Below are 18,347 nucleotides of genomic sequence, written 5' to 3'. Positions count from 1 at the left end.
GGTTTTCGGGGATGACAAATCGATCTAGCTTGGTCTTATCTCTGTTAGTGTTTAGTTTTGTAACTAAGGGACTCCATACATCCCTTTATTATTATTATTATTTTGTAATTTTTTCTTTAATTGTATACTGTAGTTTTAAGTATTTTATTTGTAATTATATTATTTTGAAAAAAAATGACTTTCTGCCAAGTTTTTTTTCTTCTTGGCAATGATGAATGACGTGTAAAAGTGCCCATTGCGGCCTATTTACTGAATAAATGATTTGAATTTGAAACTAAAAAGTTGATTTTGACCCTGAGGACTTCGTCGTTTCGGGGATATAAAGTGAAATTTTACTGAAATAGGGTTGCATATCAAGTCCAGCTTCGCTCCCGCTTTAGCCTTCTAAACCTAACAGTCGGTTTTGCCCTAACCCATTTAATTCGCTAACTTGATCAAAATAATGCGAATTCATTTAATGACAATTAACTTGCAGTTAATAATATTATGCGAATTTCAATTACACGGATTCACTATTATGATAAATAATTTAATGACAATTAATGTTATGGAAAATAAGGAGCACCCTATTTTGTCTTTCATATCTCAACCAAGGTATATTTCAGATACCGTTATAAAACTATTAATTAAATTTAATGCTATCATAATGACTGTACTGCACAGGGCACATTCAATCTACCAAGTCAAAAATGACACATTCTGTCAAAAAACACATAAAACATAAATAAACAAAATCACATTTGTCAAATAAAATATCATCAACATAATTCAGTTGCAATCAAAGACATACTGTACCGATCAAAATATAGCCAAAGATGAAAGATGAATATTCTGTAACAGCTAATAATACTGTGCGAGAAATGTCGCACATTATTAGTAGCACAGCTCGCTCAGCTCATCTCTGGTGGAAACAGCTGAGCGGAGCGAGGCGAGGTAAATGAAGCGTTTCTATTGGTTAATGAAAAGCATATTCTTCGCAACATCCTCGCACATCTCTGGTGGAAACGCTGCTTAGCAAGCCGACGCAGGCGCATGGATCCTCCACTTTCTGTCTAACGGTAGGTGTACGAGAGTAAAGGAGTTATTGAATGTGATTGCGAGCATCCGATCGTCCGACAACACGGCCACTGGTCTTTATGAACCTAACCTATCTGTGATCAGTAGGAGTACTATAAATTAATTTCAGACATTATGATCAGTCAAGTATGCCTTCGACGCTTTGGGCTTAAAACCACTAAATTTCATAATACCTTATTCACTAATACCCCTAACTTTCAAATTACCATGGGCTCATATTACCTAAATGCAGATTGTCTCATTTTTAAAATGAACGAAATACATTATGACTTTGACCTAAAATCTCATATTCTCTAAACACCTAAAGATTGAAATGCACAATTCCTTCAAATACCAAATGACTCAAATGACAAAATATTAAAATAACTCAAACCGAAAACTCCTAAATGCCAAAATGCCTATTTTTTTCTACAAGTGGTTATTTGAGGATGGTCTGATGTTGATGTTATGACTTATGCATTAAAGTAGGATAGCTATCAAAATGGTTAACTATAGAGTTTGTGCCAAAAGATTAAGTATAAAAGTTGACAATCTCAGTGTAATACAAATTTAGGTATTTTGACATTAGGTTGTTTTAAGCATAGGTATGTTGTTTTGCCATGAAAGTGTTTTGAACTTTAGGCATTATGAGACTAAGGTATTTTGAAATTCGGCCATATTGAGGTTCCGGTGTCTTAAGAAAAAAAATTAGGCATTCTGCAACTTAGGTATTGTGAGACCAAGATGTTTTGAGATCTGGGAACATTGATAAAGAGGTAAAATAAAATTCAGCAGTTACAAGCCCAAAGCCCTTCGACAGACCGTAAAAGTAACTGTAGCTAACTGGCGTATGTGAGAGTGCCGATTAAGTCCAGCTATAATCCGGGCAAGCACGCCCTCTCAAACAAACACAAAACTTTATGTATCAGCTCATATTGCTCTGAGTTCTGCACCATACCGCCCCTGTTCAGCCTCATATTACAAACTATACCCAACACATCCACTTTATGCTCCATAGACAGCTGTTTAATACCATTTAATATGGCTATTAGACAACCAGTTCGTCCAATACCAGCCGAACAATGCACTATAGTAGCCGGCGAATGACTCTCCTTCGAAAAATCCAACAGAGACAGATCCACTGAAATCTCACCACACTCCTCGGAAGGCGGGAACACGAACTTAGAATCCGCACGACACTGGCACTCACTTTCATCAAAATTGTATATAGTCTCTTTTAAAACGTCCAAACTTAAATTCAGTAGAGCGTTCACATCATTAGGACACTTATGGTCTGCCCAATTGTGGAACCAGTAATGGTACACCGTCACCGCTTCTACGCTATCACTGCACTGTAACTTCCTAATTGTATACCCATTTCGCTTGATCATACCCATGTTGGTTATTATAAATCGTCGGGCTCCAGTTTCCAAGTTGTCGACGACCATTTCTTCGTTTAATTCCAATGGGAAGTACTTCTCGCATTTTTGCCGGTTGTTCTCAATGAAGTTGGTGAGCATAACGACTTTCTGGACGGCTGGCGTCTCCCGGGACGCTTGGGAGCAGTTCTGGTGCACCATGAGCCAGAAGTCGTGGACCGTGTTCTGGAGGGGACCCTGGGTGGCGATATAGCTGTTCTTGGTGTATTCATGCCCCTGGAAACAGATGGTATGGTTGGTAAGAACAACAAAGTAACCGAGTGTCTGGGTGCCAAGCTTTTGATAACTGGTTTATTATATGGGTCAACTTGGAAGTTAAATTTAACCAAGGTATAAGTAGTGAGTAGGATGTAAAATTAAGTACAGTCAGCAAAAAAGAAAGTATTAAAAAATATTTTTTAACAAAACTTAAGCGATAAGGTTGATGCATACATGTTTTGACGCTATGGTTGTATAGATATTTATGTTCTGGACTGTACAAATAAAAAATCGTCCACAGGAATCGACTATTTTGAATTAAAATTAATACTTAATTTTTAACCCCCGACGCAAATAGAGGGGTTATAAGTTTGACACCAATGTCTGTCCGTCTGTATGTGGCCTCGTAGCTTTGCAATTTTTAACGCAAAAGCGAGTTTCATTGTTTATGTTTCATTAAAATCGGTTCAGCCGTTTTTGAGACATCAACCTTTGAAATAACAATGTCGGGCGTTTTTAACTTTTCCAAGTAGGTTAGGTTATTCGCAACGCCATATTTATATATTATATTAATTATACCCTCTGTGTCACTTCGACAATTATGTCCAATGATACCTCACATGCATAGAGGCGTATATAGAGGGGGGTGGCTGGACTACTAGGATGTCACTACCAGATTATTGTATTGTAACGCAATTAGTATACCAAATTTCAAGTCAATCCAAGTACTGGAAGTTGGTTGGAAGATTTGATTACAGACAGACAGACAACGGGACAGGTGCAACTAAATAAAAGCTTGTAAAAAGTCTCACCTTAATAAAATTGGCATTAATGTATCCCTCGCCAGCCGCCGCCGCCTCGGTCTTCAGAATAAACCTGGAGTGTTCGTTCGGCAGGATCGTCTTATACCTATTCTTAGGATGCGACCCTGATACTATCGGCTTCTCCTGAAAATTCGTCGGCATATCCCAGAACTCCTGGTGAAGATTCCGCAGCAAAGTCTTCTGGTACTCCGAGCAGGGATGCGCCACGTCCGGTATCAGCATCTGAGGGTTTTCTTTGTTAGAATCGGCATCGACTCTGTTGGAGCAACAGTGCTGACCTTCGGCGGAACTATGGCATTTCACCTTCGAGTACCCATTCTGGAAAACCTCGTTTAAATCTCTCAGCTGCTGTCTGGACAGGACGCTCGAAGCGTTCTGCAAATGCTGCATATTAGCCAAATACAATCTAAAGTCTTCTGAAGTGCTCTGAGGACTCAAAGGTTTCGTCGTGATGTTCCTGACGAATCCTTGCTGATAATTAGGATCTTCTTGCCTTCCAAACGCATAAATAATCTCGTTTTCTTGATCACCACAAACGTAGGTTAGATTCTGAGGGCAGTCTTCTGCATTGAAGGAGTTGGACCACAAGTTGTCGTGCGAACCAAAACCTACACATTTGCTCTCGCCCGTGCGTCGCATTCGTGTTTTATAGGATTTCGGTATTAAATTCTCTGTGCTGAGCGACTTTCTGTGTTTATCTCTATGCGGGAGCTCTCTTAGGTTACTGTCTATTAGGTTCTCATCTATTTCTATGTCTCTTGGTTCTTGGGGTTGAATGTTCAACGTTAAAGACGTGTTCGAACTACGTCGCTCCAAAATCCCCTTTCTGGGTTCCTGCTGGTTATCTATACTCTGGTTGCTATTGTATCTGCTTAGATTGCATGTAGATCCGTTGAGATTGTAGTTGGAGACACTTAAGCTCTTGTTGACTGAAAGTTGTGGGTTAGAGTTATTGATGTTTAAAGTCAAAGAGGTGTTTGAACTTCTTCGTTCTAGCAATCCTTTCTTCTGTCCGGGCTTCGCGTCTTTATTCAAGGAGCTATTGCTAGAGTGTCTGCTTAAATTATTAGACGGTAGTATGTTTAGAGTGAGACTATTGTTGGAACCTCGACGTTGTAAGAGACAATTTTTGGACACATCAGAAACGTTAGTGTTTGAGGAGCATATAACTCTAGTTGTGGGGGCCAAGTGCTCTGTATTCATCATAGAAGCGTTTGAATCTCGTCTTTCTAATGTCAGTTTCTTTCTGTTATCAGAGTTTAGGCTAAAATTTGATATACTCGTCCGGACTGTTGCCAAATTGTGGCAGGACGCCCCAGAGCTGTTTAAAGAGCAGTTGGAACTCTGTAAGCTATGCGTGCTTAGCATTAGACTTTGGTTGGAATTCCTCCTGTGCAATTTCTTTCCAAATTTCTCATCTTCTCCACTAGGTTCGAAATCGTCTGATGTGACGCCTTCTGGCAACGTTTTTAGATTAGTGCTGGACACGCTGAGATTAGGCTTGTAATTTAGCAGGTTGGAACCCAATGCCTGTCCCGATTCTTGGTACGGTCCAGAGATGTTAATCTCTGGTGGATTTTCAGAAAAATCGGACATGTTCTCGTCGAAAGACCCCATGGTCCTTCGTGAGCTCCCGGGCTGGTACAACATTAGACTGGCGTGGTTTTCCCTGAGGAATATACCGCTGTCTTGCCCTTTCATATTAAATAAACGACGTTGTTCAGCGCTTTTTGATCCGGACTCATGCTTGATGTTTTTCTGCGCTAAGATCCTTATCAACTGCCTTTTTGGGGTGTTAGGCACCGATATAGAGTTCTGCGGGACATCCAACGTCTTCTTCTGAGGCAGCGATAAGTTAACAGACTCAGAGGAGTCTAAAGAAGTCGCTTTCACTTTCAAAGTGGGCGTTTTAACCTTTTTCTCTTCAGCGTTCGTATACAGCTTTTCGAATTCAAGAAGCTCTTTCTCTAAATCGCTGTCTCTTTTCGTTAAATCGATGGTAAGGTTTCGTAGATTCTTTCCTTTTCGTTTCGTGTGCAATTCCGCCTCCGCGGACGACGTCGCGCCTTCGTCAGTCGTCACTGTTATTTCGAATTCTTTGGGCGAGAACCTTGGCATATCTAAGAACGATTGCGTATCCGAGCTCTGTCTGAGACTCTTTTTCTTCAAATCAGGCGTCTTAGGCTCATCTTCTTCTGACGTTTTATCCTTTACTGGTTCTTCTTCGAATTTAAACACGGGCTGTTCAGCTGTGGGTGTTATAAGGTGTCTCTCCATGCTTTCACACGAAGCGCTGACATCCTGATTTTTATAAGCTTCATTCATTTGATCCTTCATCTGTTTAGCTATCGGCAGACCAAGATTCTGTTCTATAATCTTAGCATTATCTGAATCTAACGATATAGATTTAAGCCTCTGTCGTCTGGCCTGCGCCGTGTTCAAATTAGGCATCAATTCATGCCTTTCTTCCTTGCTCTCTATTTCTATACTTTCCATTTTGGCACAGCAATCCACTACGTCCTTAGTTTCTTCTTTTTCTTCGCATTTCGTTATATTTAATTCTACATTTTTATAATTCGTGTCGCAACTGTTATGTCGTCGATATCTTTTAGTTTCTTTGTCGACAGGCGGTGTGAACCTTTCTTTCTCTATAGAATTCCTGCCCCCGTACCTCGTAGGTCTAGGAGACATCCTAGCAGCCCCTTCTTCCGGCAACACAGATTCGAAAGTGAAATAGTTTTCTTTATTACAACTATGTATTTTAGGGCTCGGTTTCGCGCTCAAGATCCTAGGAGAGTTAGGTTTCTCTAAACCGTTCCTGTTCACGTGATCCCCTAGGGTCCTAGGAGATTGGGGCACTTCAGCGTCCCTGGGAGTTTCAGGAAAGAATTTTGGAGACCTAACGGTGTCATAATAGACGGATTTAGGGGAAGGTTCCGCGAAGAACATGGGTGATACCACTTCGGGGGGAGTGAAAAATCGGGGCGAGCTCACGCTGTCAGCTAACAGTTTCGGTGAGAAATCGAACTTGGTTTTATCTTTGGCGGAGCAATCGAGCAGCCGGGGCGAGTTTTGCATCTCGAGTCGTTCCTGGTGCCCTTCGAGATGCGGCGGTTCCGTGACGCTGCACATGTGAAGCCTCGTGCTGACCGAGCTGAACCGCCTCAGGTGACCCATCTCCGTGTCTCCCGATTCCTCGACAGGCGACGCTTTGTCCATCTCCTCTCCAGCCCGGACTTTGGCTGCGTCAAACTCGAATACTTCGTCTCTCGTCACAAAAGGACTCTTCTCATCCTTCTCCAAAGAAGGAGATCTAGTCGCGCTGTATTTCTTCGCCCTCGATTCTTGCGTCAATTCGCTGCCCAGATCAGAATTGATCTGCCCCAGAGGGCGAGGTATGTTCGAGTATTTGTAATCGAAAGGTTTTTTTAACAACCACTGCTCCGGCAACGGGATCTTGGGGCCTTTGAATTCGGAGGGTCCGGGTTGCTCCTGGGGTTGGTTGGGCGTGTTGTTGACTATGATGATCTGGGGGGGAGGGGGGTTGCCGTCATCTGCGGGCGCCGTGGCGAGGGAGGCGTGGGCCCTGCGGGGGGGAGCTGGAGGGGGGCACAGGTGCGGCTGGTAGAGGCGCGGGTACGAGTGAGGGAGGGGGGCGGCGCGGGGCGCGGGGGGCGGCACGGGGCGCGGACTACGACCACCTGGAACAGAAAGCATCTTCTTTGACTATGGGTAATCATCCTACACATACATCCCGTATCATGCCATGCCATGACCGTAATGGAACGGAATGTCAAGCGCGTACGACCACAGACCTTATATCGAGATAGATGAAAAGAGCGGTTCAAACTGTATGAGAACCTAGCGTCGAATTTTTCGTACCCACGATGACGTCACGAGCGAGATTTAGAGATGGGAAATCAAGACCGCACGGTACCGATTCATTCATATCTAAGGCGTATTATAAAGTTAATGATTATATTATGGACAGGGATATTTGGAAATAATTCCGATCGGCATTAGCGATCTCTTCAAATAGCGAACCTACTGTGTCACAATTAAAAAGTAAAAAATAATTATGCACTACCTAGCTGTTGGCCGCGACTTCATCTGCGAAGAATTCGTTTATCCCTATCCCGCGGGGACTATGCTGATTTCCCGCAAAATTAGCCTAAGTTAATTTAGTATAAGTACCTACCTAGTAATATTTTTTTATCTAAGCGTCGTCGGTGTCGGGGACCAGGGAACAGGATACTAAAGTAGAATTATGTTGTATTTTTTTAAAGAATTAACCTTAGCGGTCACCCGACACCTCCCGGAAACCTTTAACCGTGACTGTACACACTCCTGGTGTTCCCTCTTCCCTCCGTCAGTGACGACATCACCCCTGACAGCCGCAACATACCTGCGCGCTCTTCCGCCTCCGGCAGGCCCGCAGCGCCAGCAGCGCCAGCAGCGCGGCCAGTGCGCCGGCGCAGCCCGCCGCGCGCCACATGCCGCGCCCGCAAGCCTCCCGCTCACATCTGGAAACGACGACCACAAAATCATTCATTGAATCAGGCGTTACTGCGGAGCAACACGTGCTGAGCGAAGAACCTTGCTCACCCGCGACCTTACGATAGCTAAGCTTATGCAAAATATGCGTGTTCATGCAGTTCCTCCACCTCCACACTGTAAGAACACACACAAAGCACACAAACCCACCTATCACCACCACCACACCACACTGACGCGTTTCGAACTCAACCAGAGCTCATCTTCAGAGTGAATATTTTGCACTACCTGAAATGGTTGATCGAAATTAGTGTAGTGTACGGGGTGATGATGTCTGTGTTTTGTGACAGTTTTGTGTTTGGAAACTTTGTCCACGCATTTTTTCATAACAAAACGGGGACTATGCGACACTGTGGTTGCTCGATATTTTTATGGTACGGTTTTAAGGTGTATTAAATATGATTTTAATCTAAACTTTGTTTTCACGCCCGTAATAACAGACTTTGAAAGCCATACTTAAAAACCTCACGCAACAGTGCGCCATCTAGTGAGACAAAAAACGACAACCCTCATTGGTGTCATCACCATACAATCTAATTAGTATATTTGTTTTTTTTTGGGTTTGGTGGTTGGACTGTTGGAACTGTTTCATCATCATCCCAGCCTATAAACGTCCCACTGCTGGGCACAGGCCTCCTCTCAGAACAAGAGGGCTTGGGCCATAGTTCCCACGCGGGCCCAGTGCGGATTGAATTGCATCGCAGGTTTGTGCAGGTTTCCTCACGATGTTCTCCTTGACCGCATAGCTCGTGGTAAATTTCAAATGTAAACTGGAACTGTTTATAAATAATTTTTCTTTTTCTCTTTACAAGCTTCTACAAGCTTTTTGTACTTAGCATTACAAATCCTCACTACTCTGTTGTATCTAAAATCAATATGTCAGCAAAATTTAACCTTGACGTAATGTTCATAAAATTCACTCAGGAAAATATTTTGAGGTAAGTTTTTTTTTAAGTAGTGACGAAATTATATTTTTTTTTGTAAAAATTGCATTTTACACACACACACACACACACACACACACAAACATCACGCCTGTATTCCCAACTGGGATAGGCAGAGCACACGAAACGTTACCGCTTCGGAGCCACTTTTAGCAATTTTAGGTTTAAAGTTTCTCAAAAACGGTACAATAGTGACAGGTTGCTAGCCTGTCGCCTACGGTATACCTTCACCTATATCCTCAGTCGCCTCTTACGACATCCACGCATTTGAATACAAGCTTTTTTTGCTGACTGTATTTTTAGTTGACTGTACAGTCCAGAAAACTGAGCATATCAAATTTTATCTAAATCTGCATAGCGTTTAAGTAGTTGTTGATGTAACAGACAGAAAGACAGGGTCACTTTTGTATATATTTATTTTAGTAACACATAGGCTACTTTATATCCCGATATTCCCACGGGATGGGGATAAAATCTCGAATTAACAATCGCTGAGCTTACAGTTAAGAGATTTGGCATGGTTCTTTTAACTTATTAGAATTCCCACTGGAATTTTGCCACAGTCTCCTGGCCGCCGTGGCTGAGAGGTGGGACAGTGGCCTTATCAGGCACTGGTCCTCTCTCCATTTAAGTTTAGTTACTAACATAGTTATATAAGATTATTTTGTTACTAACAAATCAATGTTATGGACAATGAGGATCCCTATCCTATATGTGGTCTGAAATAAATCTTTTTTTTTTGTAAAGTCCCAGGATTTCAAAATTACTATCTAACGGTTAACGCGTGCAAAGCCGCAGGTAAGCACTAGTGTCTCAATAGTTTATTTTTATCACAATCACTTCCTGTGTCCTTCAGAGTTATATCCATAGCAGATATAAATGTGGAAACAAATGTTTTCCTAAGCAAGGTTGTGACCTAGACGTGGCCTCGCGTAATGAGTGCAACTTGAGAAAAATAAGACTAATTTAGCCTTTGCTTGCGACTCAAACTGCGAAAAATTCGTTCATTGTATGCCCATGGGAACTTTGCAATTTTCCGGTATAAAAAATATCCTATGTCCTACCCTGAACCTCAATCTATTTCCATATCAAATTGCATCCAAATCAGTGGAGCAGTTTGACTGTAAAAAGAGATAAGACTAGAAACTTTGTTTCTCAATTATCACATTTTTTTTAGATAAAAACCGGCCAAGAGCGTGTCGGACACGCCCAAAATAGGGTTCCGTACCCATTACGAATAAATTAAGTAATATTTTTCTAAGGATTTCTTATTTTATACGGAATCATCCAAGTTTAGGTATATTTTATACCTTAGGCGGCTATTTACTCTTAAACTACTAATAATTCTCAAGCAAACTTAGCCGTTATAGTTTTCCTTGAAAGTTTGATATACTTACTACCATCCTGAATTTTTTTAAATTTTACCACCCACCGGTTTAAATTTTAGAGGGGGGGGAAGGATTTTAATGAAAATTTGCACTTTAAAGTTGAATATTGCGCAAACATATCACTGAATCGAAAAATCGTCTTAGCAAACCCCTAATGGTTTTAAAAGACCAATCCAACGATACCCCACACTATAGGGTTGGATGAGAATAAAAATCACCCCCACTTTACGTCTATGGGAGGTACCATAAAAAAAAAATTTAGGATTTTTTTATTGTACCATTTTGTCGGCATAGTCTACATTTATATCCGTGCAAAATTACAGCTTTCTAGCATTGATAGTCCCTGAGCAAAGCCGCGGACACACAGACAGACAGACAGACATGGGCGAAACTATAAGGGTTCCGTTTTTGCCATTTTGGCTCCGGGACCCTAAAAAAAGTAGCCAATTTTAATTTACAATACAGATATTAAACCCTGAATAGGTAGCAAACAAACATACAGAATGATATACTTTCACATATTATTATTATAATTATAATTATAGCCTCTTTATTTCCATCACATATATCACAATACAATAGAATGACTCTTCATTGAACACCAAAACAAATTTTTGCTGAGCTGGGGCCTTTTGGCATCACACTACAGCACAATGTCTCTAACTTTTCTCCCTTCTCCTATTCATGTTTTTACTGTGTTTTTGTTGTCATTAAATGTTGTGAGTTTGAGTTTGAGTTTGAATTTTCCAAGGTAAGCAATAGGCAGTTTTGCATCAGACCGACATACTAAGTAAGTAAAGTACTAATGCAATTTTCGGGGATAAAAACTATGACCTTCCCGCCAGCCGGAAAAGACTGGCTGGAAAAGGGGGAAGATAGAGAGACTTGGAACAAGCTGACGACCAGATGGCCTAGTGGTTAGAGAACCTGACTACCAGTGGCGGATTTATGTTTTTTTATGAGTGTAGGCCACTTTATATCTGCTGCCCTATGTAACTTTCTAAAATAATATTTTTTGAAATCTGCCGCCCCTAGGCCGCGGCCTATACGGCCTATTTATAAATGCGACGTCGGGGATGGTTAATTAGTTTTAAATATTATTGATATAAATATGTATGTTAGTCTGTAAGGTATTTATTGTATGGCCAAGTTGCCCAAAATAAATGAATTTATTTATAAATGAATTTATATAAATCCAGGACTGCTGACTACGAAGCTTGAGGTCCCGGGTTCGAGTACCGTGTCGGGCAGTTATTTGTATGAAAATACGAATGTTTGTTCTCGGGTCTTGGGTGTTTACTATGTATTTAAGTATGTATCTATCTATATAATTACACTTATCCGTTGCTTAGTACCCATAACACAAGCTTTGCTAAGCTTACTTTGGGACTAGGTCAATTGGTGTGAATTGTCCCGTGTGTGAATATTTATTTATTTTATTTATTTATTTATTTTAAGCTGGAGGAGGCCACCCAGAGAAGTCCAAATCTACGGAAACTAGTACTAACACAAATAACTTAACTAAGGCCCCACTAACAATACTACAACTCGAAATTTGTAAAACAAAGTATCTAAACTCCTGTATTTGGAACAATTATTATTATTATTATTATTATGTCCTTCCCCGGGACTCAAATCTGTTTACCGAATCTCATCTAAATCGGTTCAGCAGTTTAGATGTGAAGACGTAACAAACTTGCTGCGCATTTATATTAGTGGAAGGAAAATCTTTTTTTTTGCGTGTGTTTACCTCTAACCCCATTTTATGTGACTCATGTTCAACTGTATGCCAACCAGGATTATTGCAAAACAATTAAAACATCAATCGTTGAGAGGAGAAATGGACTCGGCAACATTTTTGTGCAAACTTTGAGACAGCTCAAACGATAGAGAAAAGTTTACTGATTCCGAACATGTATGACTCACTATCTTAAAAAAATGTTGCTTAGTCAATTTCTCCTTTCAACTGTCATTATTAAGATTTACTTTTTATTCTTTCTATTTATCAATTTTCTGTAACTAAACCATAAAATGAATAATTATGAAAAAGACAATTTTAATCCAAAAAAATTTAGTCCCTATAGTACAGGGGTCGCCAACCAGTGGTAGGCGATCAACTGGTCGATCATGACTATTAGTCCAGTCGAACATAGCAAGGCCAAAAATATAAATACTGAACTATGCTGTTTTACTTAAGATTTCTAGAAGTATATGTATAATTGGTAATCACACAGGGTTTCGTCAGTAAATAATAGATGTTGAATAGTATAGCCCTGCTATAGTATATACTAGCTTTTGCCCGCATGGAATTTGGTTATTGCGTGCTGTTCCCTCGGGAACTGTGCATTTTTCCGAGATTAAAAGTAGCCCATGTCACTTTCTAGCCTATAAACTATCTATGCCAAAAAAACACATTGATCAGTCACTCCGTTTTGTTGTGAAAAACGGCCAAACATAGAAACACACACACTTTCGCATTTATAATATTAAGTATGGATAACAAACTGATTCAACGATTGTACAGAATACTGTACTCAAATAATTTCACAGTACATTTTATACTTACTCGTCAGATCCGCAACAGTCATAATTAACTAACAGTGGCACTTTTATTTCACTTTTCTCATTTCCAAGCACAATATGAAAGCACTTGCATTCACACATCATCCATTTCTCTACTTCAACCTCCACTATCACTAAATAAAGAGAGCCATTCTGATCGAAATGGATTTTCAGTAAAAACATGCTTATAACATGACAGTCCAACAACAAATGACATCAGCTAGCTTTGCCCAAGTGATCTCTATATCTCCCAAACACTGTTTAACCTCCAATCTAGCACTATGTCAAGTGATTTTCACTAACCCAATGACGGCATAAAGTATCATTTCGAATGACAAACACCAGTCTATTTAAAAACCACTGACACAAGCTCCGAGCGCGCAAAAATGACTGAAACGCACAAAAATTACATCCTAATTGTCATTTTTTTAAGTTTAAACGATACAGTCACGATTTTAAGCGATCTCAGACACTTATTTTTGCATAAAATTTTAATATTTTGACGTTAATCCAGTTAGAAAAATTACGTGTTTTTAAAAAACTTTATTTAACAATACTGCTTGTGTTATTGAGTTATGAATGACTGTTTTAGATACTTCCGTTGTTTTTATTTGCGTTAGTTAATATATTTGAGGATTTAATTGATGGGAACGGGGAAATAAACGATATATTACACTTACGGTGCATTGAAGTTGCTCTCGTCAATACTTGCAGTTTTTCACCCTTTTAAACTTGATAATCGATTATGGGTTACCACAGGACGCTTGTTAGATAACACACCAACACGACACAACTAGTAAAATATCGTTTTTAGGCGTATTCCGAGATAAAATTGCACGTTTCAGTCACTCCACTACACCATCCAAGTTTTGACGTTCAACCAGTCAGCCATTTTTCTTTCGGAACAACAAAAGCTGATAATGTTGCCAGCTGTGAATTTTTATTTCCCTTGCGTAATAAATTGTTAGGTTATTTAAACTTCTATTACGAAAGCAAACAATTTACACGACGTATTTGTTTGGTAAATATTACTTAATACGTCTTTGGCACAGCGGAAAGTTAGGTATTGTAGGTATTTATCATAAGAAGATGTGTGATCCTATCCAGTTAAAAATCACTTAACTTGTTGACAAAGCACTTGACATAAATGAATGACTAATGACATATTTCTATAGGACAATTAGTATTTTATCGTGTGACGCCATGATGACGAGTCGTGCGAAGTCATTGGGTTGACGTCACTTTTGAAATCGGGTCTAACACAATAATTTGTTATTTCCGTGACTGACAAATTGCAAATGTACCCACTGTTTGGAAAACCAAAGGCAAATCAAGATCAATTGTTATTGAACACTCGTGACATACGAATACGTGTCAATGTTTTCATAATGGAGGTAACCAGAAACCAACAGCATCAGCTGTTATGCATTGAGTATTGTTTTATCGTTCACATTACATGATTTGCACCGACTGTGGTTATTCAAATTTAATAACTACTACTAGCGATCCGCCCCGGCTTCGCATGGGTATAATTTTCAAAATATGCTTTCTAATAAAAGGCATTTTTAACCCCCGACGTAAAAAGAGGGGTGTTATAAGTTTGACCGCTATGTGTGTCTGTCTGTCTGTATGTGTGTATTTGTGACACCGTAGCTCTTAAACGGGTAGACCGATTTGAATGCGGTTTTTTTTTAGAAAGCAGGTTTTTAGCAATGGTTCTGAAACATATTTCATCAAAATCGATTTAGCCGTTTTAGATATATTGAACTTCGAAGTAACAAAGTGGGAGATTGTCCAGCTTTTTAGGGTTCCGTAGCCAAAATGGCAAAAACGAAACCTTATAGTTTCGCCATGTCTGTCTGTCTGTCTGTCCGTCCGCGGCTTTGCTCAGGGACTATCAATGCTAGAAAGCTGTTATTTTGCACGAATATATATGTGAACTATGCCGACAAAATGAGACAATAAAAAATTAAAAAAATATATTATTCCAAGTTTAGATATAAAATATACCTAAACTTGGAATATTCCGTACAAAATACAAAATCCTTAGAAAACTATTACTTAATTTTTCGTAATGGCTACGGCACCCTATTTCGTGCGTATCCGACACAATCTTGGCCGGTTTTGTTGGTAAGGTTATAGTTTTTAGCTCCATTTCCAAAAAAAACTGTAGGCTATCAACGTGAAACCTGTGTGTTACTACTAGATACTTACACCTTCCGTGAAAGATTATCTAACTGATAGTAAAACACCGCATAAATCCATCGCTTAGTTCAAAGATCTAAGCGTTCAGCGGGAAGTAACTTTTATTTAATACTATGTAAAGAAGAAGAATGAAGAAATAAGTAAACAGTTTTCTCAAAAATTACCGTAAAAGTTGACATTATTCTTTACATATCAGGTGAAGTGCATAGTTATGGTCAGCGAAAAATTAAAAAGTTAAAAAGATTGCAGGCGCGCTAGCTCGACAATAATGAATTAGCGCGCCTGCAATCAGTCACATTTTTTTTAAAGTTAAAAAGGCCATGGAAATGTTGGCACAAGTCGTATACAGCCAAGTATAATGGCCGGTATCAGATATTTTGTTGGAACTCCGGACTTTTTCTATTGGGTCTGAAATAGCTTGTGGTGTTTTCGGTGGAAAAATACACGTTTATTTTAATGAAAAAAGGCGGGAAAGCATAAGAAAAAAAATGAAAAAAAAAATGTAATATATTTTGAGAAAAAGTTTATTCTATTTCAGAATTATTCACCATTTTTGAGAAGTATATATTAGTATTATTAGTAAGACAATAAGAAGTACCATATTAGTCTCGGCTGGAATAGCAATTGCTGGCTTCGTATTAGTTAAACGGACTCGCAAGCTCGTCCGTTCAATACTCATACTCAGCCAGCAATTGCCTACATCCAGGCCAATAATCTACTATTAATGACTTACGGTTACTTATATATTAAACATAATATTAAGGGTGAAGCGTTTTAAAATATTCATGTCATATACTTATTGAGAACATAAAGGATGACGAAGATGAAGGGATAACGGGAAGCGCTGATGGTAAAAAATATTATTAAAGATTTGCAGGTTCGCTCTTTTTTCTCGTACAGTCAAAATTATTTGAAATAATTTATTCCATCAGGCGTCACTTATCCAAAAAATGTCTGTTCAAGTAGCTCTTCCACCTCCACACTGTAAAAACACACAAATCACACAAACCAATCTATCGCCATCACCACACAATACGCCTTACAAACTCAACCCGAGGATTTAGAGGATGAAGTTGCGGTGGATTGGTGGTGGTGGTTCAGACCACCATGAGTAAGTCACAAGAAATTTGTTTTATTACACATGATGAATGACATGATAATGACGTCATTTAGCAATTAACGTTATCTCATGTAAATAGGCAACTGGAGCACCTTTGAGTTTTGTTATCTACACCACTACATAAAAGCACAAGTACCATAATAATGTATATTATGTACAAAAGAAAAAATGTACTTAATTAATGTACTTACTTTGTAATAACGCAAAATATTTTTTGATTTAATTTTACTGATGAAACTGAAGTGGCTGTTTTTATTTAAGAAATAATCAACATATTACAGCTAATGGTCTTTTTAATTTGACTGAACATCCTGTATATATGTAACGACTTTTTTAATGAGAAAAACTTCTAAAACCTTAGGGGTGTGAAGTCAATCTAACCCAATCGCTTGCCGAAACATCTAAATACTTTGTATAGTTTTGGAAATGATGATGATGCTGTCTTCCATGTCGTGTCCGACAAAGGCAAACCTTTAGGCTTGTTTATTATGTGCCTGAATATGGCTGGCAAAGCCAAACTTAGTCTTAAAGGTCCTATTACAGGCGCGCAATGTAATTGACCACTTCATTATACGTGTAAGTGTAGGAAGGTCTCGGGCGGTCTTTATAGTAATACGTTTGGCATCTAGGTGTTCCAAGCGATGCGTCCCAGGGAGGTCAGTTCTTGCGTTAGAGCAGTGATTCCCAAAGTGGTCCAGGTGGACCCCAGGGTCCACGGGAGACTTGCTGGGGTCTACGTAGGCGTGAACAAAAAATGGGGGTCCATAAGATGTTAATGGGGGTCCGCGAAAATTTATCTGCTTTTGATAGTAAAGAGCAAAAATGTAAGCATAGTTTTTACAAGGGCATTGTTTTAAGTACCTAACTAAGCAGATAATATTTTAATAAGGCAAGCGACTGTACTTGTCCAAACTTGCGTATTCGATATTACGTAAAATTTCGTGTACATGTACAGACTTGCAAAGCGCTATCCGCCCGACAATGCTTAATGCTGTGTTCAGACACACCAACACAATTTTTTTTTTGGTGACTTTAAGAATGTGGTAGAATGTAGCAGCAGGGGTCTACCGAAACCAGTAAAATTTTGAAAGTGGTCACGAGAAAAATAAGTTTGAACTACTGACTCGTTAGAGTTTGGAAATACCAAACAGTAGTAGGTACTCATGAATATGCCTCGGATGATGAGATAAGATAACAGTGGCGGCTTCGCGGATTGTATTTTCAGGAACTTGTATTTTTAGAGCTTTGTAAAATACATTATCGCGCTCTAAAGTAGAAATCGATTTCAGAGACAATAGCATTTTAAAAGTAATCGGCTACATTTAGGATATACAGTTGGTTGCCTGTCAGCCAACATTCTCGTCCCTCTAAAAGGAAACTCGTGTACACCAAACCGTGACCAAAAGGAGAACCCCTCCCATTACACATGTTTTTATACGCTTCTTTTACTTACACAGCGCTGTTCCCTCGGGAAGTGTTGAATTTTTCCGGGATAAAAAGTAGCCTATGTCACTCTCGGCTCATAAACTATCTTTTGCCAAAAATCACGTCGATCCGTGGCTCCGTTATGGCGTGAAGGAAAAACACAACACACTTTCGCATTTATAATATTAGTAAGTAAGTAAGTATATTTGACTCGCCTATAGGTAGCTCTGGTGCATTACTTGTCGCCATTTCCAGAGGGTATAACCTCAGGCTGGATCTTGTTCTGTCCCCTGACGCTGTTCTCGGCTTCAGGACTTTAGTGTAACCGTTATCCCGGATACACATCTTTTACTATTCCGACTCGACTGGCCAATCAACTCTCTTCTCACTAGTGTGGATAGGTAAAATGTTACCTTTGATTACGCATGCTCGTCGCATGTCAAAATATCAGCAGAAGCTTAAAAAAGTTATATTCTTTAAAAACGAAGATAAAGTCTATCACGAATAATTATTGGAGTAGACACATTAACTTTATATATTAAGAAGAGTCTATCAGACCACATTTTTAATTTTTCATTCAATTTTTATGGAATAATCGGAGAAAAACTAACAAAAATGCAACGTTGCCAGCT

General features: G+C 39.5%; 1 protein-coding gene across 1 annotated transcript in view; it reads right to left on the bottom strand.

Annotated features, from left to right (window-relative positions):
• Positions 1 to 202: 202 nt before the first annotated feature.
• PTP-ER (Protein tyrosine phosphatase-ERK/Enhancer of Ras1) overlaps positions 203 to 18,347 on the bottom strand; it is a 24,373-nt gene continuing 6,228 nt past the window's right edge. The window contains exons 2-4 of the mRNA XM_074109065.1: positions 7,923 to 8,035; positions 3,506 to 7,218; positions 203 to 2,711 (exon numbers count right to left, since the gene is read on the bottom strand). Coding sequence (XP_073965166.1) covers positions 1,932 to 2,711; positions 3,506 to 7,218; positions 7,923 to 8,035 — 4,606 coding nt within the window. The 3' untranslated portion in view covers positions 203 to 1,931. The remainder of the gene's footprint in view (positions 2,712 to 3,505; positions 7,219 to 7,922; positions 8,036 to 18,347) is intronic.

This window comes from Choristoneura fumiferana, chromosome 28 (genome assembly GCF_025370935.1).
Source record: "Choristoneura fumiferana chromosome 28, NRCan_CFum_1, whole genome shotgun sequence".
NCBI lineage: Eukaryota > Metazoa > Arthropoda > Insecta > Lepidoptera > Tortricidae > Choristoneura > Choristoneura fumiferana.
The sequence above is the reverse complement of the archived record's forward strand: the minus strand, read 5'-3'. Positions and strand labels throughout refer to the sequence as shown.